Source organism: Papio anubis, chromosome 15 (genome assembly GCF_008728515.1).
Source record: "Papio anubis isolate 15944 chromosome 15, Panubis1.0, whole genome shotgun sequence".
Taxonomy (NCBI): domain Eukaryota; kingdom Metazoa; phylum Chordata; class Mammalia; order Primates; family Cercopithecidae; genus Papio; species Papio anubis.
Window position 1 is genome coordinate 77240969 of NC_044990.1, and position 21396 is coordinate 77262364.

At 44.3% G+C, this 21396-nt stretch overlaps 1 protein-coding gene across 40 annotated transcripts in view; it reads right to left on the bottom strand.

Moving 5' to 3' along the window:
- Positions 1 to 3964: 3964 nt before the first annotated feature.
- Positions 3965 to 21396, bottom strand: part of DOCK9 (dedicator of cytokinesis 9) — a 299896-nt gene continuing 282464 nt past the window's right edge. For 19 of the 40 annotated variants that reach the window (XM_009192124.4, XM_009192142.4, XM_009192136.4 and 16 more), the window contains 6 exons: positions 20571 to 20717; positions 15686 to 15896; positions 11026 to 11216; positions 7832 to 7932; positions 7558 to 7696; positions 4992 to 5219 (listed from right to left, as the gene is read on the bottom strand). In XM_009192124.4, coding sequence (XP_009190388.3) covers positions 5097 to 5219; positions 7558 to 7696; positions 7832 to 7932; positions 11026 to 11216; positions 15686 to 15896; positions 20571 to 20717 — 912 coding nt within the window. In that variant the 3' untranslated portion in view covers positions 4992 to 5096. Of the gene's footprint in view, positions 5220 to 6625; positions 6634 to 7557; positions 7697 to 7831; positions 7933 to 11025; positions 11217 to 15685; positions 15897 to 20570; positions 20718 to 21396 lie in introns of all 40 variants that reach the window. The other 21 variants (XM_009192144.4, XM_009192140.4, XM_031655623.1 and 18 more) reach the window with 2 other exon arrangements.

Here is a 21396-nt window from a genome sequence, read left to right on the forward strand (position 1 = left end):
AGTGGAGACATAGGGAAAAGTGTGTCTACTTCCTATTCCTAGATGGGGAGCCCCAAAGTCTTTTTTAATGCATGGGTTCCCTCTCCATCTCTTTTTTCTTGAAATTTGTTTACTGAAGAAACCAGCGTGTTTATCCTACAGAGCTTTCCACGGGATGGACTTTGCAGATTGCATTTCCCGCAGTGTCACTTAAGGTGTTCCTCTGTGCCCTGTGTGTCATGGGGAATTGGTAGGTAGAGTCAGAGGCTTGATCTGAGTCAGATCCAAGTTTTTGGCAAGACTGCTTCATAGGTGGTGGTGTGTACTTCTACCAGGAGACACGAGAACGCTTCTTCTTTCTTGGTAATGTCAGTTCCTTCAATGGTTACCAAGCAGTTTTTCTTTCATTTCTTCTGGCACCACTATGAACTCATAGACTTAATTACATACTTTCAGTCCGTTGCAGTTGTTATGATTATGATTATTATTTTGAGATGGGGTCTGGCTCTGTCACTTAGGCTGGAATGCACGGCACGATTACTCTCACTGCATTGCAGTTATTCTTACTGATGCCCATTACGCACCTTGCTAGTGGGAGCTTCTTTAAAATCCTTCTCACATGACCCCAAGTATCCTTGCTGGCACCCTTGATATGCAGTATGAAAAGATGTTGGCCAGGTGTGGTGGCTCACACCTGTAATCCCAGCACTTTGGGAGGTCGAGGTGGGTGGATCACTAGAGGTCAGGAGTTCCAGACCAGCCTGGCCAACCCAGTGAAACCTGTCTCTACTAAAAATATAAAAATAAGCTGGGCATGGTGGTACACACCTATAATCCCAGCTACTCGGGAGTCTGAGGCAGGAGAACCGCCTGAACCTGGGAGGCAGAGGTTGTAGTGAGCCAAGATCATGCTACTGCACTCCAGCCTGGGCGACAGAGCGAGACCCTGTCTAAAAAAAAAAAAAAAAAAAAAAGTTCAACTTGCCCTGGACATTTTCCTAAATCCAGAATCAGACCTTCTCCAGGGAGCCTGGTTCACAATTTGGGCACTAGTGGTGCTCGGTAGCTGCTGGGTTGGTCATTGTTTTTAGGTCTTTTCCAGTGAACCAAGTTAGGAAATAAGTGTGTGTTTAAGACAAAATACATCATGAGTCCCAGTTGTTATTTCCAGATCAAGTTCAGACTAAAGTGTTTTAATTTAACCCTGCTGGTCTTATAGACACATCTTTTCTTTTCCCATGTAAAAACCTGGTTCCCAATGATACCAGCATAAATACTCATTTACTCTCTCTGGCAATAAACATAAAACAGTCTCAGAATAAAAACCAATGCAACACTTTTTGATTACTGAAACTAGTTTTTGTTTATCAATCAACCATTTATTTATTGATTGCCACTCTTCTTGACCTGAGGGCATATCACACTAAGAAAGCACAGTAAAATTGCTGTACTTTACAGTTGTTTGAAATAATTCCTTTCTGTATGTTACCAACATTGTATTGTATGGCTAGGTTCATTTATCACATTTTGCCTTCAATTTTCTAGAAATTTAAAAATTCTTTTGATAATTATGTAAATATTTTCATGGTTCTAAAGCCAAATCTATAGAGCAAATTATATTAGACAAGTGTATCTCTTAGCCCTGTCCCCTGTACATCATTCCTTCTCCCTTGCTGTAGGTAACAACTGTAAAACATGTTATTTGCCTATATACATTACTGTTATTGTGCACTGACAAATTTGTTAAGAGGGTTAATCTCGTGTTAAGTGTCCTTACCACAAAATAAGGGGGGAGCACGAGGAAACTTCTTGAAGTGATGGATATATTTATTATGCTTTTTTACCTCAATTGTGGTGATGGTATCACAGGTGTATGCGTGTCTGCTCTCATCAAATTGTATACATTATTATTATTTTTTGAGACACAGTCTCACTCATCACCTAGGCTGGAGTGCACTGGTGTGATTTCGGCTCACTGCAAACTCTGCTTCCCGGGTTCAAGTGATTCTAGTTCCTCAGTCTTCCAAGTAGCTGGATTACAGGCACCTGCTACCATGAGTGGCTAATTTTTGAATTTTTAGTAAAGACAGAGTTTCACCATGTTGGCCATGCTGGTCTCGAACTTCTGACCTCAAGTGATCTGCCCACCTCGGCCTCCCAAAGTGCTGGGATTACAGGTGTGAGCCACTGCACCCAGCCAAATTATATACATTAAATGAGCAGATTCTTACAGCTGCACAGTATTCCACTATCTGGATGTACCATGGTTTATACAAACGATCCCCCATGGATGGAGATCACATTTTCTTGGAATGGAGTCACTACTTTGAGTTATATGATTAAACCGTTCCGGATGGCTGCTTCTCATCTCTCAGGTTACCTTGCCATCTTGCAGTCTGCTCTCAGCAGCTGTCTTCTGTGCTAGGGGCTGGCTCTATTTGTTGCCACCTGGCTAATATCTCAGATAAGGTACTAACTAGAGTTTTAATTCCAGTGTTGCCTCAAAAGCAGTGTTGTGAGGAGGGGAAAAGGAAGTTCCTGTTTAATGAGTGTGAGTTTGGGAAGACGAATATCTGGAGACGGAGGGTGGCGATGGTTGCACAACAATGAGAATCTACTTGATGCCAATGAACCTTACACTTAAAAATGGTTAAACTGATACATTTTATGTATATTTTACCTCAATTAAAAGAAAGAATAAGTAGGACCTATGGGAAAACCACCCCCATTTACCGAAGACTAGCAATACAAATTCCCAAGAAAATGCTCCGCCAGGGTTTGTACATAACGAAGGGAAGATTTAATTGATATGAATGTTTCCCCGCAGGATGTTCCCAACTTAGAGATGGCTCCCCTCTCCACTCCTGTCATCAGCAAGGGCTGGCTGCCTTCCAGACTTACCTTTATCTGATATGGGCTCTTTCTAGACTTCTATTTATCTTACTACATGGTGACTTGAGTTTTATGGTTTCTAGATGAGGCGTTTATGACTAGACAGTCCAGCTCAGCACCAGGCTCTTCTCCCATACCTGCTGATGTTTGCCTTCACGTTTATTAGCCTGGGCTGGGATGTCAGCAACATGGAACAAACATATGCTGGGTGAGTCCCAGTGGCGTCATGAGTGCATAAGTGGGCTGTCGATTCGGGTGGGTCATGGCGACCCTTCGCCCCCTCTTCATCTCTTCCCAAGACCTCTTGCCTTACCATTGGTAGGTAGCAAATGTTTCAGATGTCACAAGACCCTTGGCTTCTGGGTGCTCAAGGGGTGCACAGCACCCCACGTTTTCTTTCCTTAACTGGTCACATAAAAAGACAGCCTTTACAGCCCTTCAAGGCAAAACCCCAGCTATTTTATTTTGTTCAGTATTTTATGTAGTTCCATCAATGGAACCATATGGGGCTGAGTGACAAGGGGCTGACCTACCTGCTGGGGCCACCAGGCACACCAGAAACAGGAACAGCACCTGCAACTGGAGCCATCATGTGACCCGGTTCAGGGATCTTGACCATGTGGGGCACAGAGGGTGCGCCTGGCTGCCTATGCATTATCCCAGTGTTCTCATCTCGGAAGCCAGTAAGGGAGGGGATAAAGATGGACATCTTGCTACAGCCGAAGGGGAAAAAGGAAGAGGTAGCAAGGTATCCACGTGAACTTGGGAGTAACTGGTATGATTTAGATCCTGACCACGGTCCAACAAAGCATTCAGCCAGGTCCTCTGAAGACGTGACCCCTGCTTGGGAAATCCGTATCATGGAAACTTCCACAAAAGCAGAGAAGCGGGTATCATGCTTCCCCAGGCACCCAACTTCAGCCTCCACAATGACTAGCATTCTGTCAGTCCTGTGGTCTCTACTCACTCTTTTTTTCCCCGCTCAAGTATATTAAAGACAATTTCAGACCCCGTGTGATTTCACCCTCGAGGATTTTGGTATCCTGTTCCCTTAGGACTGCTGAACAATAAACACCCAGCAGCCACTCCCAAATAGTCAGCAATGTCTTTTTAATACAGATGTGGTACAGAATGTTTAATTACAGCAGGGCAGTGATTCCAGTTAAATAAAATTAAAAACCTTTATTTTCCCAAATATAAAATTACTAAATTAATGTCTTAACAGAAAATATAACATGGTGACAGCTTTAAATTACACCACCATTCACCACAGGATTTATGATTTACCAATTACATACTCCACCGTTTTGGCAAAAGGATGAAATTCTTAAAACCGTTTATAAACCTAATATAGTAAAGACTGTATACATCTCCATATTGCACATTTTTATGTACAAGAATAAAACATTAAAGTGTATTGCATATACTGGAACAGCACAGATTTATCACAATTAAACTTAATGCAGAAGCTCATGTATTAAAAATGTAGAAATGTAATACATATATGTACAGAGTGGCAGGACTGTATTAACAATGATATGTACATAACAATATACTGTACTACTTTGTACTTTTCAGCATAGTTGTGTTTATTAATATAGGCCTTTGGTTCTAAACTGCTTGACTAGTTTTAAGCTCACATAATTCCTTAAGCTTTCATATTTTTTTAAATGCAAGGAAATGAGTATAAAAGCACTAAATCTCCTGGTTCACTGATAAAAAATTACAATGGTCAGTTCCCTTAGGTCATCAAAAACTAGTCACAAAAATAGTTCTTGTATTCAACCTGAATGTGCCACAGGAAAAAAAAAAATATTTTCAAGATTTTCCAGCTTAGCCTCGAGGCAAAAGGTCCCCCAGGCATCAATGTCAGTGCGGCCCTCCCTGCCATGTAGATCCCAGAACCTTTTTTTCTGTAGGCCATTTATTCTAACACTATTCTGCAAGGAAGAATAAAATCTAAGTCCAGCTCAGGAGTGTCTACCACACCTTTGTTAAGACACAATGAAAACTTTGAATATTGCCAGTGAGATTTAAAAAAATATGTGCACCTTCTTACAACTCCTATAGAAAATCTGTTAAGAAATAACATAGTTCTTTATTTCCTTTCTCTCCCCTTCCCCTTGGTTCTCCCTGTGCTCGGTCTCCCCAGTGATTGGCTTTGGAAAGCATCCTGAGTTTGCAAATGACAAAGCAAGTCCCCACAATCGGGCCATGAGGTGTAATCACACGACCGAAGACGAGCTGGTCATCCCATGAACCATTGTGCTTGTTGGCGTCCCACTGATGGCATTGAAGATGTGAAGGGAATTCGGTAAGACACTCGTCTTCTCCTCCAGGGGGCAGATCTCCAGGACAGAAACACAATGTTACTGAGTGCAACACAATGTTGCCATGTGTGACACAGTGTTACCATATGCAATGCAATGTTGCCATGTGTGACACAATGTTACCAAGTATAACACAATGTTACAGAGTTTAAGGCAATGTTGCCATGTGCAACACAATGTTACTGAGTGTAAGGATGCAGCAGATATTTCTCAAAGTGTTGCACCCCACATCACACACACAAGTCTACACTCACTCCATCACGTGAGTGATGAGTGCCCAAAAAGCCTGGCTGGTGGTTTACAGAGGGAGACTTGCAGCTTATCTAGTGAATGCCTGTTCTCGGGTGAGGATTATTAGAAGAAAGTCGAGAACAGCACATTATGTTTCCTTTACAAAGCTAGCGAATGGAGAGCCTTCTAGGCTCACCAGATCATAAGGCAACGTGAGGTCTACCTACATGTGCTTGACTGGGACACAACCTAGCCTTGACCTTGAAAAAGCCTTTAAAAATAAATCTGGAGCATTTGTGTTTCTCTCCTGCCTCCTTTTCTCAGGGTCTTACAGATTTTGTCTTGGGAGAGGGTGGCTACTCCTCTGACCCTGAACAAGTATTTTTCCATGCCCAGTGGTGCCTGGAAGGATCTGAGTGTAGGTCTTGACCTCCAGCAGAGGCTCCCCTGGAAACACCAAAGCAGGTCTACCCCCACCACAGCCCTTCAAGGGGTTCAAAGGGGCTCAGTCTTCACAGCTGTTGGCATAATGGAAAGTTCAAGGTGCAGTTGACAGCAAGTGCATTAAATATCCCCAATGTCAGCACCCACTGACCAAACTCTCCATTCTATAGGAATCTGGAGGCTCCACAGAAAAGATCTCAAGTTTTCTCCAAAAATTGGTTCCCATGAGTCCCTCCTGTTCTGCTTAATTATTCAGACATTCCTTCCTCTAATTGTTTCCATTTTTTCTTTTTCTTTCTTTCTTTTTTTTTTTTTTTTGAGATAGAGTCTCGTTCTGTTGCCCAGGCTGGAGGGCAGCAGCATAATCTTGGCACACTGCAGCCTCCACCTCCTGGGTTCCAGCAATTCTCCTGCCTCAGCCTCCCGAGTAGCTGAGACTAGGGTGTGCACCACTACGCCCAGCTAATTTTTATATTTTTTAGTAAAGATGGTGTTTCACCATGTTGGCCAGGCTGGTCTCGAACTCCTGACCTCAGATGATCCACCTGCCTTGGCCTCCCAAAGTGCTGGGATTACAGGAGTGAGCCACCACGTCCGGCCTCTACTTTTTAACATGTCCAGAAGAGGGTGCTTTCCTCTGCCCATGTACTGTCATTATGCCAATGTCTGCAGCTGCTCAAACTCAAAAAAAAGTAACAGCTTTTTCTGAGTCAGATTATCAGAAAAATAAAATTTTAAAATGACATTACCATCCCAGCTGAACATGTTAGCATGGAGGAGAAAAAAAGCAAGTGAGTTAAAGCTCACACACTGACGTTCGTTTCCTGCAATGAAAATGTCCTAACTAAACTGTCAGGGGATAGGATAACTCCACAAATGGCCCTGGCTTCCACTGTGCCAGACTGAAGGACGGTAATGGAGGGGCCAGACAGAGCAGTTCTGTGTTATCAAGGTGCTAACGTCAATTATAGATAAAGGACAGTGACTGAGACAGACCCCTCACAAAAAAAAAAAAAAAAAAGAAAACAAACAAACAAAAAAACAATGTGGATGCTGCTCTAGGCATTCCCTGGGTACGGGTCACCATCTCCTCTGTGACAGCTGAGCCCACACACAGAATCCTACTGAAGAAACCCACAGGAAGGAGATAACAGCAAAATAATCAAGGAAGATGCCCGTAGTGACAAGGAACTTAAAGGAAGAATTCACAATGCTAAGGCCCGCTGTACATCATCAAAAATGGAATCGGTCTGTATTTTTAAATGGCAAAAACATTGAATGCAACAGATAATTCCTTAAACCAGGTTGGCAAGTCCTGCTTTTTTCAAGGGATTAAAGGAATACAGTTGTCAGAAGAGTATGGATATTTTCGTGTGAGTTTTTCCTTTTCTTTTTGGCTAGATGGGGTGGGGAGAGAGAAAGCTTAGGAAACACGGCCACCTCTTAGAGCCACGAGGAGGCGGGCCTGCTCTCCCCTGCTTGCCATGGATAACAGCGTATGGGCAATCTGTTCGCTGTTCCCAAATGACCTGGTGCTAGAGCATGGCAGGAGTGTGGTATGCCACATTCTCCTTCAGATGCCACGGTTCTGGAAGGATATCAGGTGGCCTAGGTCACGATAGGGTGTACCTCACACCCCTAACCAAGAACTCCAAGTTGTTGGAGCCAGCACGGCCCTTACCTGCTCGTGCATGATTTCAGAAAGCTCCTTCGCCATTTCCCTGTAGTTGGCTTTCATTTCTTCCTGATACTCGAGCTGGTCTTCTTTAATCAGACGTTCGTTTACCGCTAAGGCTTGCCCGCAAGCTTCCACAAATTGCCTGGAATGGTACAGGCGGGAGAAACAAAGGCACGCAGAGGATAAGGCATGAGTCCGACCAGCAGCATCTCTCTCCCGAAGGAGCGCAGAAATGCTCAATACTCGAAGAGAAAAAGATGCTTTCAGTGTGCTTTACCTGAAAACTTCCTTAAGCAGCTTCACTTTATTGTCGGGATATCGCTTTGTGTTTGTGTCATCTAAGAAAGCTCGCGCATAGGCCAGGGGGCCAGCATTGACCTAGACAAAGAGCAAAGGTTTTCAGTTGCATTAGGAGGAAGATTACCACGATAATCTGCTCAGTTTCAGTGTGCAGGCACTAAAAAGCCTGTCGGCGTGAGCTACTCACAATCCCTGCCTTCCAGGAACTTAAGCCCAAAAAGAAACCATGAAGCTCACTCTGTTGCACACCGCTTGATTCCATGATCTCAGCCATCTTTGGGGCACTTGTGGTGATGGTTTATTTTATGTAAGAAGAAACCAATGCTTGGAAAACTTAGGGGCCTGTTCAAGTTTGAACAGCCAATAAGCAAAACATCAGAGATCACAGCCCAGGTCTTCCAAATCCAGGTCAAGGATTCTTACTTCCAAGGTGTTTAGTCACGGGGATTTGTGCCGCACTACACTGAACAGGCCAATCTGGTGAATTCAGTGAAAAACTGAAAAATACAGTAACTGTTCATTTCATTGGATTGTATAGACAGCCACGGGCAAACTGATGTGCTATCCTTGGATGAAGTGAGCATTTGCGGTGTGCTGGAGAGCCAGATGTTAGGAGCAGACAGCAGGCGTGAGTGAAGCAGAACCCTGCATCATCCTTCCAAGCAGCTAAGAAGAGTCTGCGGGGCCGGGCGTGGTGGCTCAAGCCTACAATCCCAGCACTTTGGGAGGCCGAGACGGGCGGATCACGAGGTCAGGAGATCGAGACCATCCTGGCTAACACAGTGAAACCCCGTCTCTACTAAAAATACAAAAAATTTGCCGGGCGTGGTGGCGGGCGCCTGTAGTCCCAGCTACTCGGGAGGCTGAGGCAGGAGAATGGCGGGAACCCGGGAGGCGGAGCTTGCAGTGAGCCGAGATCGCGCCACTGCACTCCAGCCTGGGCGACAGAGCGAGACTCCGCCTCAAAAAAAAAAAAAAAAAAAAGAAGAGTCTGCGGATTTTGGATAAGTAAGGAAAGGTAAGAATGTGGTGAGAAGGAAGGCTGGACACACTGAGATGGGAAGAAGAATGTTCCAGGCATCTGAGACAGCCTGGGAAAGAACGTGACTATGTGGTCACTGCATGATATTTCCCGGAAGGTCTGGTGAGCTTAGCAAGGAATTAGGGGAGCTGTCAGTGTGTGGTTCTGACCCATGGTAGGCAGGACTTGTCTAGCAATGGCAGGAAAACTGAGCCACAGGAACTCACACCAGACGTGGGGAGACAGGAGGGTTCCAGCCACAGTGGTCAGAGGGGGGCCTCAGAGCCAGGAGCAATGGGTGAACAGCCCAAGATGCGTGAGGGTGGAACTCAGCACCAGGCTGGTGTGTGGGGGGAACCGTATTAATCACCTGAAGATGACCCAAATGACTGATCATCTAAAATGATACAAGACGGTCCATATTTGAAGAAGATAGAAAGAGGAAGGCTGATGAGACTCCATAAGGTCTGATAACAAGATCTTGGAGTGAAATACCAAGAAGCTCCACAGACGGCTCTGCCCAGTAAAGCTGCAGCGCCAGTGAGCTGCTTGATGAAACAATTACAGAGATACGCAAATAAAACGATAAAGTTAATTTCCTCTGGCTGCAACTTTGTTGTTACTTTGGTAGGTATGAGTATAAACTTAATCTTCTCATTTCAACACGGAATTTCTTGCTTTTTAAGATGATTGGGAATTTAAAACGCTTAGGTTACCATCAAATTAGCAGGGCATATTTTGCCTTTTAGAAAGCTCAATGGTCCAGCCCTACCCTGGACTGGTGCCACAGCCGTCTGGTGGCCTTTCCATAGGGACTGGATGTTCCCAGATCATGTCGATTGAGTGGTTTTGTTTTTAGCGACAGAAAATTGTGGCCTCTGGACCTGTTACGTAATCACTCACATTGCTGGAATACTTATGTTCACTTGCTAACTTATTTGGCGCATATGTCTTTGAGAGTATCAGGAAAGGGATTAAAAACATCTGTAAATGCTTTTGTGGTGAATGACACAAAAATGTCTATTGAATTGTATAGGCAACAACTCTTGGTTCTTTAGTGTGGCTCTGATGGGAAGTTGACAAAATACAATTTCAGAAAATGAACCAAAAAACCCAAAACCTATGTATTATAATCTACATGTAACTTTCATAAACATACCCTTCTTGAAAGATAAAATAATAGGATATACAAATAAATATATACACACACACACACATATATACATATGAACAAACATGTGCTTCAACTATATACACTTAAAAATACCAAGAAAGTAAAGAGTCATACTTGTTACTGGAGGGAAGTGATTTAACATTTACCAATTAACTAGGAAACCATGTAAGAAAGATAACTTTTTAAAAACCTCTTATTAAAGTATAATATACGAACGGAAAAGTGCATATATCACAAGTATATAGCTTGATGAATTTTCACAAACTGAACATATATGTTAGTATCTAGATCGAAGATGATCTTTTCAATAAATTGTGTACATCACTTGGAAGGTCATATGGAAAAGATATATCCTGACCCTCACACTATAACATATACAAAAATCAGTTCCGGATGGACTGCAGACCTAATGCGGATGCTGAGCAAAGGAGGAAAACCGAGGAGAATATCTGTGAAATCTTGGAGTAGACACAGATTTCTTAAAGAGAACGTAAAAATGCTACCAATAAAGAAAAAATTGACTGGGCTATATTAAAATAGTGAATTCATTAATCAAAAGATACCATTAAGAGAGTAAAACTTAAGGTACTTTTTTGGATACAATTTTCACAGAAAACAGAAAACAACAGTTTTATAGGAAAACCTACTGCTCTCCACACTTCTTTGTATTTGGAAGAGTCTTGATGCTTCTAATCAGGCACCCAGAATTCCCCAAATACTGACAAATCAGGGTAGTGTATGGAGATCTGGCGCTTGTCCCCACAGTCAGTCAGTCCTCATGGGGCGGGGGGTGGGGATCATGAGGTTTCCTCCCCTTCTGATATCAGGAGAAATGTCACAGACGTTGGGGGAAGGGAGCAGGGATCACTTGGTAAACTGAGGCTCTCAAGTAGACCTTGTTGGTGGAAATGACTCGCAAGTCACCCATGGGCAAGGGCTTCCCCTGCCGCCCGCCGGCCTGCTGTGCCTGGCTCACCTGAACACTCACGCTGCCCTGGAGCTTGAGCTGCAGTTTGATCATGTCCACCTCGGCTGAGGAGCACAGCTGCCGGAGCTCTGCCACCTTCTTACTCATCTCGTCAATGGCCACCTCGATGGGGTTCAGGTCAGTGTGGTGCTGGTACATGACAGGGATGCGCTTCTTCACATAAGGAAAGCAGTGTATGGCTGCAGAGGGTGAACCCCAGAATTACTCCACGGCTTGCATGAGCTTTAGTGTTACTGAGGTGATTATTATCAGAAATGATTATTACAGATGTCATTATTCCTCACATTTTAAAACAAGAAACTCAAAGCTTGCCAAAGACACATACTAGTAATTGGTAGAGCTAGAATATTGTCTTCCTTTACAATCATGTATCTCATAAAGTCAAGAGAGTTGGGCCCTTGTTATCCTTTTAATGTGACAAGCGTGTCTTTAAATAAATCAGGTTATCATTCTCCACTCAATTTTCTCACTCCAAATGCCCTACCTTCCTTGGAAGCTCTGAGGTCTGAATGAGTTAGTGGATATACGACGACTTTCACAACATAAAAAAGACTAAACAATTTTGAGATACTACATAACAGATTAAGTCCAGGAAATAGTTCCATAAAAATATCCTTGAGAAAATTCATTTTTGTCCATAGAATAACTTTGAATCACATGCTAAATTTGCACAAATCTGAGAAATGAGTAGAATATAAGAAACAATAATATATTCCTAGGGTGGGCACGGTGCTCACTCCTGTAATCCTAGCACTTTGGGAGGCCGAGGCTGGTAGATCACATGAGCCCAGGAGTTCGAGACCAGCCTGGGCAACATGGCAAAAAAATTTTTACAAAATTACAAAAATTCGCTGGGTATGGTGGTGTATGCCTGTAGTCCCAGCTACTGGGGAAACTGACGTGGCTGGCTTGAGCCCGCGAGGTCAAGGCTGCAGTGAGCTGTGATTGTGCCACTGTACTCCAGCCTGGGCTACAGAGTGAGACCCTCTCTCAAAAAAGAAAACAAAAACCATCCCCCAAAACCCAAACCAAAAAAACACAAAGAATAGACTCCTAAGCAAAGGATTTCATGAACCAGAAATTCACAAACTTTTGGAGCTGTCGTGAGAATAAAGGTATTTTGAAACTTACAGCAATGAATAAGAAATAAAAATAAAAGTATTTACTTTTTCTTATATATTTTTAAACCAAAATAACTGATTAACATTGTTTTCCTTTATCATAATGAGATACCTAAACATGAACACAAAGGAGTTAATTTAAAAATGAACAGAAAAGCAGCAGGTTCTGATTTGCTGTTTCACATTTCTTACTGCTCTGTATAATATAGAAATATCTATAATATTCTCACTTGACATATATTTACTAATAGATAGTAGATATGTACTTAAAAGCTTATTTTCTTTTTGAACAAGCAAATGTCAGATGGGAGTGGTCCTGGTCTCTAGTTAGCAAGTGGCTAGGGAAGAGTTTAATTGGGAAGGACTCATCACAGGACGGGAAACAGGGCCAGCCCCTGGGAAACACAGGGCTCCGATGGGCCGTCCAACATCCAGACAAAGGTGCAAAACATGTCCGCCCTGAGGCAGCCTCATTTGTCACATACTTACAGGCCTGCTGCCTTTTCACAATGTTTTATCAGTGAAAGGTGAAGGATTCCTGACTTGGTTTCACAGATTTTAAGTGGTAGCGCTGGGGATCCATAAAGCTCCCTGGTAGGATGGCGAGGACTCAGCCTCGCTGTCCCTAGCCAGGGAGGGAGCGCTGGCAGAGGCCTGCTTGTATTTGGACAGAGGGCTGTGCTTCAGGGGAGGAGTGGGGCTGCCTTCCTGTTTCTGAGGAAGGAGGTCAACTCTAGGTTCCCAGTCTCCTTTTGCTTTCTCTGGAATACAGATCACGTTCCACCAGAGGTATATTTACTCATCTGGGTACTGTTTATCGTCTGTCTCCTCTGGCTAGAATGCCAGCTGCACAGGCCCACAGATGTGTTTCATTAGCGTGCCAATGGGCACAGTGTCAGTGTGCAATACATTTTGTTGAATGAATGAATGCCTTACTGCCCAAATGACTGCATGAGAGTCCAACCTGGCTCTGGAAGGTGGACAATTAGGTGATCGACTGAGCCAGCCCTTTAGAAAGGAGGACAGGGCGGCCCAGTGATGAGTATGGTGACTGCTGGTTTGTGTGTCTTGAATAGAAGGTGGAGGGCCGGAGGCTAACCCAGGTTTGGAAGACTCTGGAATAGTGACTGGGAAGAAACTCCTTGGCAGAAGTTCCATGAAAGAAGGCAGGGAGGCATCTCCCCACCCTCCTTCTTTGGGACAGGCTCGGAAATTTCCACTGAAGGAGGCTGGAGGGTGACCATGAGGTTTTTCAAATGATTGCACAGTTACAGTCAGCTGACTGCGAACTACCCAGGAAGGTGAGCCTTTTCCTGGTGCAGAGGGCAGGGAAGGCCTGGGCTCCCTTTGACCTTTGGAAGGCCAAAGGTTAGGTACAAAGCAATGCAATGGAAGAGGAACCTGAGGGGTTGATAACTTGAGGGAAAACCCTCAGGTCCAGCCTTCAGAATGCCCTGGTGTGTGTATCTAGCTCAACAGCAGATGAAATCTAGCAAAAAATGAAGAACTTTCTTTCCTCTGCTGCTTACTGTTTACAAAGTTATGACAATATAATGAGTGTTCTAACTCGCATTTTGCAGATGAGGAAACTAAGGCACAGAGAGGAAGCGTGACCTGCCCAAGGTCACACAGTGAGGCTGTGACCCAGGCCTACAGGACCCCCAGGACAGCGTCGCCGCTGTGTAGGCTGTCTCAACCCACAGCTGTGGACGGCAATCCCTAAGCCAACAACACAGGTGTCTGCCCCGCCTCTCTCTGCAGCGCACTCTCTGTCCCCTTGTTCCTGCAGATACAGAGCGTTGCTCATGTGCTTTATCTAATCTAAAGTAGTCCCTAACAAAACGATGGAGAAATGTGCCCTGGGAAAACAGCCTATCGTCATGAACGTTTATGAATCAGTACACTGCCTTAACAATAACCAACCCAAAACTCCTGACCCTGACTCAGCAGTGAACTAGGTTTATTACAGGCAGCAGTTCTCTAATCTGAGCGTGCACCAGGATCACCGGGAGGGCTTGCTGAACACAAAGAGCTGGCCCTGCCCCCAGAGTTTCTGATCCAGCAGTTTCGGAGGTGGGGACCTGGAACTTCCATCTCTAACAAGTTCCCTGGGGGTGCTGATGCTGCTGGTCCTGGACCAACCTTTGGTAACCACTGACTTAGCGGGTCAGAAGGGAAGTCATCACAGCTGAGCCATAAACACTGTAAGCTGGTGATTCCCATAAAGTGATTCCGTCTCGAAGAGCAGTTATCTTGCTTAATGAGAATTTGCTACTAATGTGTGCATTAAAAAAATTATTATTTGGGGTGGGGTGATGTTTGTGAGGATAATATCATTTGTGCTTTACATATGCTATCTTCTTAAAAGCAGGAGTAGGGACACTTTAAGAACACAGTTTTGTTTGTTTTGTTTTAACTTTTATCTCATTTCCCTCATAGGGAGTGTGAAAAGCTCCCTGCAATACGTTGTCCTGGGCTAATTCGTAAAAACCTGTATTTTTTTTTTGATAACAGCTTTACTGAGATATAAACCCCACGCCATCCAATCTGTCTTTTTAAAGCATACACTTTGCGGGTGAGAGCTGATAAGCCCCTGGGCGCGGCATCTCCACAGCTCCTTCCGCTCATCATGATAGTGCATATTATTGCCCAGACGGAAACTCAACAACCCCAACTTCCGGGAAGCAGGCCCTTTCCTGGTCTGACTTAACTAGGGCCACTCTTTGGAAGACGTGTGGTGAAAACTGGCACACCTGGCATTCTGAACGACCCTCCCACTGATATTTCTTGGTCAAGGAAGCATTTTATGTTAGGTTACCCCACTGATGTCGCTGACCCTAACGAGGCATGGATGGGTCAAGCTCTCCCCCAGAAGGTAAAAATCACCCGAGGATGACTGGACACTTGCCAGGGGCTGGGAAATGATGCAAAACACATTTCCCAGAGTGGGTTGTCACTGGCTCAACAGTGCCAAAGGGATCAGTGAGAACTGCCTAAGCTGAAATTGTGGACAGCCACTGAATGCAGTGAGCTTCCTGGCGGAGGAGGCATTCAAGTGGCAGCTGGCCAGCCCCCAGGGGCAATGATGTGGGGCGATCCGAGCTCACATCTGGTTTACTCACAGCCTGAGACTGCTGAGCAGGTCCATGCTAGAACCTGAGACAGGTGTGTGAGATGGGTCCCTCCAGGACTGGGTGTGGCTGCTGAACCTGGAGTCCATAAGCCACCTTAGACTGTGTGCAAAAGCATCTGGGCACATAAGGCCTGCCATTTTCATCAGACTCTCAGAAGAGTAAGTGACCTTCAATTGGATATGAACTTCTGGTCTTGTGGAAGAAGGAAGTGTCAACAGAAAAACATCGCAAGTATTCAAAAGGAAGCACTAGATAAATGGGAAACTGAAATGGGTGTGGTGGTGGCTAAATGAGCTCGAAAGGCCCTTCCAGTCCTGAAGCTTCTGAATCCCTCTGGACAGCTCTTCAGCGAGGCGTCCAGGCTGGTGTCCATGAGGCTTCTGGGGCCCATACCTGTCAGGATGGTGCGCCGTTTGCACTGCTCTTCCACCCCGCCCTGCCTCTTCCCGGTCTGCGTAAACGGCATCTCAAACATGAAGCGGCGGATGTTGTGGGATCTCTCAAACTCTGTTTTCCTTTCTTGCAACTCTTTTTCATCAAAGAAGGGGATGACGTGAGTCACCTGGATGTAGGCATACTTGGAATCCAGATCCTTAGGGTTGACCTTTAATTGAAACAGCACAATGGAAGATTGGTACTCCGTGAAGGAACTGCTCAGTCCTTACCTACGTGGCATTTTCCAACGTTTTATTAGTAAATATAACGGAGAAAAGAGTACAACAAACATCCACATATCCACCACTTGGATCAACAACTGCTAGCAGTTTGCTCTATTTGTCTCAAATATACATACACATACACCTATGTACGCGCACACACACACACATACAGACTTTTCTTTCCAGTGGAACCATTTCAAAGCAAGCAGAATACATCAGGATACTATAGTCAGCTTCTCCTAAAACTGAGGACGTTCGCTTCTATAACCACAATACGTTATCGTGCCTACCCAAATTAACACTGATTCCCTAATAGCATCCAATACCCAGTCTACAGTACCATTTTCTCAAATGTCTCCAGAATGTTAGTTATAGATATCTGTGTTTGGATCAGAATCTAATCAACAATCACACTTTACATTTAGTTGTTATGTCCCTAGTCATGTTTAATTTAGAAGAATTCCCTATCATTCATTTTTCCCATAACATTGAATTAATTAATTAATTTTTTTTTTTTTTTTTTGAGACAGAGTTTCGCTCTTGTTGCCCAGGCTGGAGTGCAATGGCATGATCTCAGCTCACTGCAACTTCTGCCTCCTGTGTTCAAGTGATTCTCCTGCTTCAGCCTCCTGAGTAGGTGGGACTACAGGTGTGTGCCACCACGCCCGGCTAATTTTGTATTTTTAGTAGAGACAGGGTTTCTCCATGTTGGTCAGGCTGGTCTCGAACTCCCGACCTCAGGTGATCCGCCCGCCTTGGCCTCCCAAACTGCTGGTTTTCTTATTGAATGACCTTCAGTCTGGATTTCCCTGATTGTTTCTTAAACTGCATTTTTAGTATATTTGGCTTAGAGAGACAAATGTTTATTTTAGGAATAATGTTTGGAAGCTAGGCCTCCAAATTATCATTACTCTATAGACAGCTGAGATTAGATGCAAATAGCTACATATTAATTAATTTAATACAGGTACTGATTAATCTAGACTATTCTAATGATAAATTTAGTTTCTGTTCAACACATAAATGCTTTTAAAACCACATTGCTAGAATTGGTGGTACTCTCATTTCTGTGACATGACAGAGAATTAAACATAGGCATTTCCTATGCAGAAACAAAAGCTAATTCACTAGGAAGACAAATGAATTTTGCGCATTTTAATGTGTTTAACCTTCTAGAGCAATAAAAAGGGACACAAAAGAAATGACTGTAGAGAACATGGAGCCATACTGGTGTAAGCAGGCAAACAAAAGAGAGCTGTTCTCAAAACAGAGATGACTGTGAAGAAGAATGAAAAACAGATGGAAAAGTGCCTGAAACTTTAGAAGAAAATACATAAAGTCATAGAAAGTTATTATTTGGGCCAGACTTGGTGGCTCATGCCTGTAATCCTAGCACTTTGGGAGGCTGATGCAGGCAGGTCACTTGAGGTCAGGAGTTGGAGAACAGCCTGGCCAACATGGTGAAACCCTGTCTCTCCAAAAATAAAAAAATTAGCCAGGTGTGGTGGCGCACTCCTGTAACCCCAGCTACTCGGGAGGCTGAGGCACGAGAATCTCTCGAACCTGGGAGGCAGAGATTGCAGTGAGCCAAGATCGCGCCACTGCCCTCCAGCCTGGGTGACAGAGTGAGACTCCATCTCAAAAAAAAAAAATTTAAAAAAGTTATTATTTGTATTTTAGAAAAAGCCATTTGGCCATTCATTCTAATTGTATCCAAACCTATTAAAACTTAACTTTCTTTTTTTGTTTTGAGACGGAGTCTCGCACTTTTGCCCAGGCTGGAGTGCAGTGGCATGATCTCAGCTCACTGCAAGCTCCACCTCCCAGGTTCACGCCATCTCCTGCCTCAGCCTCCCGAGTAGCTGGGACTACAGGTGCCCGCCACCATGCCCGGCTAATTTTTTTGTATTTTTAGTAGAGGCAGGGTTTCACCGTGTTAGCCAGGATGGTCTCGATCTCCTGATCTCGTGATCCACCCGCCTCGGCCTCCCAAAGTGCTGGAATTACAGGCGTGAGCCACCATGCCCAGCCCAAAACTTAACTTTCTTTAGCAGAAATAATTTAAAACAGAAAGAATTTAAAGGCAGTGGGAGTGAAGCTGTCTTGCCCATGTTTCAGTGGTGTTTCCCTACATTTCGCTTTCTGGGCTGGACATGTGTATCAGGACAGGAAGGGAGGACTGGTGCTTGGTGGAGGAGATGATCCAGTAACTCAGCTGCTGCCTCATATTTAAAGGGGAAGGAGAATGACTGAGAACCTGGAGAAAAGGCTGTCCCGTTAAAGCAACCACTTGATCCAGACAAACTTTCAGTTTCAGAGAAAGAGGCAAATCTATGAAGCAAGGGGGTCATAATAAGGTTGAGTTAGGGTTTCTGGTTAAAAATTGACCCATATGTGTTCATCCTTTTTCCTTTGTGCAACTCTTTAAAAGGACAGTTAGGAATTAACCTCCATGGATCCAGGGACGGGGACAGAAGACAGCAGCGGAGGAGACGTGTCAATGAATTTTTGGAGGACAGGCACATTGAGGCGTTCTACCCAACTCAGCGAAGCAGAGAAACCTAATCCATGTTCCAATGAGGTGGGTAACAGAAGTGAGTCAGTGCAGCCCCCAGAAGCCAGCGGAGGCTTACCCTTGAAGCAATTCGAGAGACTGAGTGAGATGGAGGGCACAAAATGGGGACAGTGGCCCGAAGTCTCCATCTGGAGTCGGAATTCCAAGTTCCCTTCCCTAGCTCCACCGCACAAGAGAGCAGAGGTCGTTCTCTGAAAAAACTGGGCTGGACAAACACTGAGTGGGTCCACTAGGCTCAGTGCAATGTAGGCAAGGTACCGAGTGGGCAAGGGCGGGTACTTCTGCATCTGGAATCCAGCAGTCAGATGTGTACTCCTCCCCTGGCGGTCCCCTCCCCAGATCCCTACCCAGCTGGGCAGGAGAACTGAGGATTCTTCTCAGGAGAAAATGATGGGTCCCAAAGAAACAGATTCCAGTACTGAGGACTCCAAAAGAGGGCTCAGGAAAGAACCGGTAGGACTGGTTTTGCAAGGTACAGGTCACAAAGACCCCACTGATAAAATGAGATGTGGTAAAGAAGCCGGCCAAAACCCATCAAAATCAAGATGGCAATGAAAGCGACCTCTGGTTGTCCCCACTGCTCATTATACACTAATTATAATGCATTACCATACTACAAGACACTCCCACCGGCGCCATGACAGTTTACAAACACCAAGCCAACACCTGGAAGTTCCTCTGTATGCTCTGAAAGGGGGAGAACCCTCAGTTCTGGGAATTCCCTGCCTTTCTCCTAGAAAACTCATGAATAATCCACCCCATGTTTAGCATCTAATCAAGAAATAATCGTAAGTTTACTTGGTCAAGCAGCCCATGCCACTCCTCTGCCTGTGGAGTTGTCATTCTTTTATTCCTTTACTTTCTTAATAAACTTGCTTTTACTTTACTCTGTCAGCTTGCTCTTGAATTCCTTCTGTGCAAAGCCAAGAACCCACAGGGCCTTCCAGGCTGAACCCCAATTTTGGAGTTCACCCTGTAACTAAAGGAACTAAGGATCTCTCTAAAATGGTGTCTTTGGAAGAGGCAGGGCTCATCACTGGTGAGAGCAGAGGAGGAGGTGCATTTCTAACACAAAGAACGGGGGCACTATCTTTGCCTGAGTTTCAGGAAGCAGAGGGAGACCCGACCTCCTGGAGATGTCCTGAGGAGGGTGGAACACACAAAGGTACAGGACAAAGGTGCAGGTTCCAAAAGGGTCTTGTGAGAACAGAATGCCACAGGACAGCCTCTCTAAGCAGAAAGTGATTGCTGTTCCCACAGTCATGCTGCTGGTGAGTTCATTCCTTGGCCTGTCCATGTATCCATTTGCCCATCCACCCATCTGTTCACCTGTTCTTACATCCAGCCATCAGTGACAGAGTGGCAAGTCATGTGCTATGTGCAGGGAGAGGCGCAGTGAGTAACAGAGCCGTGAGCCTCATTCTGTCAGAGTTTCTAAATAGCTGGACTAAAAATGGCATATCCCATCAGATGTTAATTATTTTGTAAAATTAGATGTTTTAAAAATTAGGCGAAGGCCGGGCGCGGTGGCTCAAGCCTGTAATCCCAGCACTTTGGGAGGCCGAGACGGGCGGATCACGAGGTCAGGAGTTCGAGACCATCCTGGCTAACACGGTGAAACCCTGTCTCTACTAAAAAATACAAAAAACTAGCCGGGCGAGGTGGTGGGCGCCTGTAGTCCCAGCTACTCGGGAGGCTGAGGCAGGAGAATGGCGTAAAAACCCGGGAGGCGGAGCTTGCAATGAGCTGAGATCCAGCCACTGCACTCCAGCCTGGGCGACACAGCGAGACTCCGTCTCAAAAAAAAAAAAAAAAAAAAAAAAAAAAAAAAAAAAAAAAAAAAAAATTAGGCGATAAAGATTTTTTTAATGTCAAGCATGTAATGGAAAGCACTAAAGGTATTAGGAAGAAAGTACACCTGCCACTCACGGCAACCATCCTTAATAATTTTCTTGAGTTTTTTTCTGTATACATTTAAATATATATAATATGTAATCAATCACAGCATTACATTGCTATGAAACTTATCCAAACATGGTCGTACCTTGCCAGAATCCTGTATCATTTTGACATTTTCAGAACCAAATTTATCCGAGTACAGTTTAAGGAGTCTCTGAGAAATTTCCGACAGCGGTGTGAGTTTGGGTTCCTTGTAAATATACTCCTTTCCATCTTCATCTTCAAAGAATCCCTGTGACATAAAGCACAATTAGAGCTATCCCTGAATGTAAGCCCAAGGTTTACCACCTAGGAAGGGTTCTTTTGTTACAAGGGGGAAAAAAAAGGAATGAGTCTAAAGATCCTACTTAAACGGGTTTTCTGAGTGAGAAAGGAAATGGTAATAACATGAAGTCTAGGTGCAAAGATAAAGAAAAAACACAAAGTTGCAAACTTATTCAAGAATGCAGTCATTAAGTGTTGAGTGAAATGAGAGATTTTGGATACAAGACTGTGCTGTCCCAGGGAAGTCTAATGGGTGTCAAGCCTGTTTCACTTTCCCAAGAAGCAGAACTCACTAGAAAATGATAAGCAGCCCGTGACAGGCAGGCTCGGAAGTGGACATGCCTCCCTTCTCCTGACGGCTCCCATGCACACAGGATTTTATGGCATGAACTGAAGCGTTTCGGGGTCTGGAGTAGGTTTAGTAAAAGTTATGTAAAGCTTGTATAAATTGTATTTTGCTTTACCAATGAGAAAAAAATATTAAAGACCTGTAGCTCAATATCAGAAAATATTTTCATCTCACCAGTCATCATCTGTTTTAGCACCAATCATGTTTGACTACAAGGCTTAGAATTGCATGGGAAGTGAAAAAGGTTGAAAATTAAAAAGTCCAACTGGGGTTAATGTTTAAAAGAAAATTTTTAAAA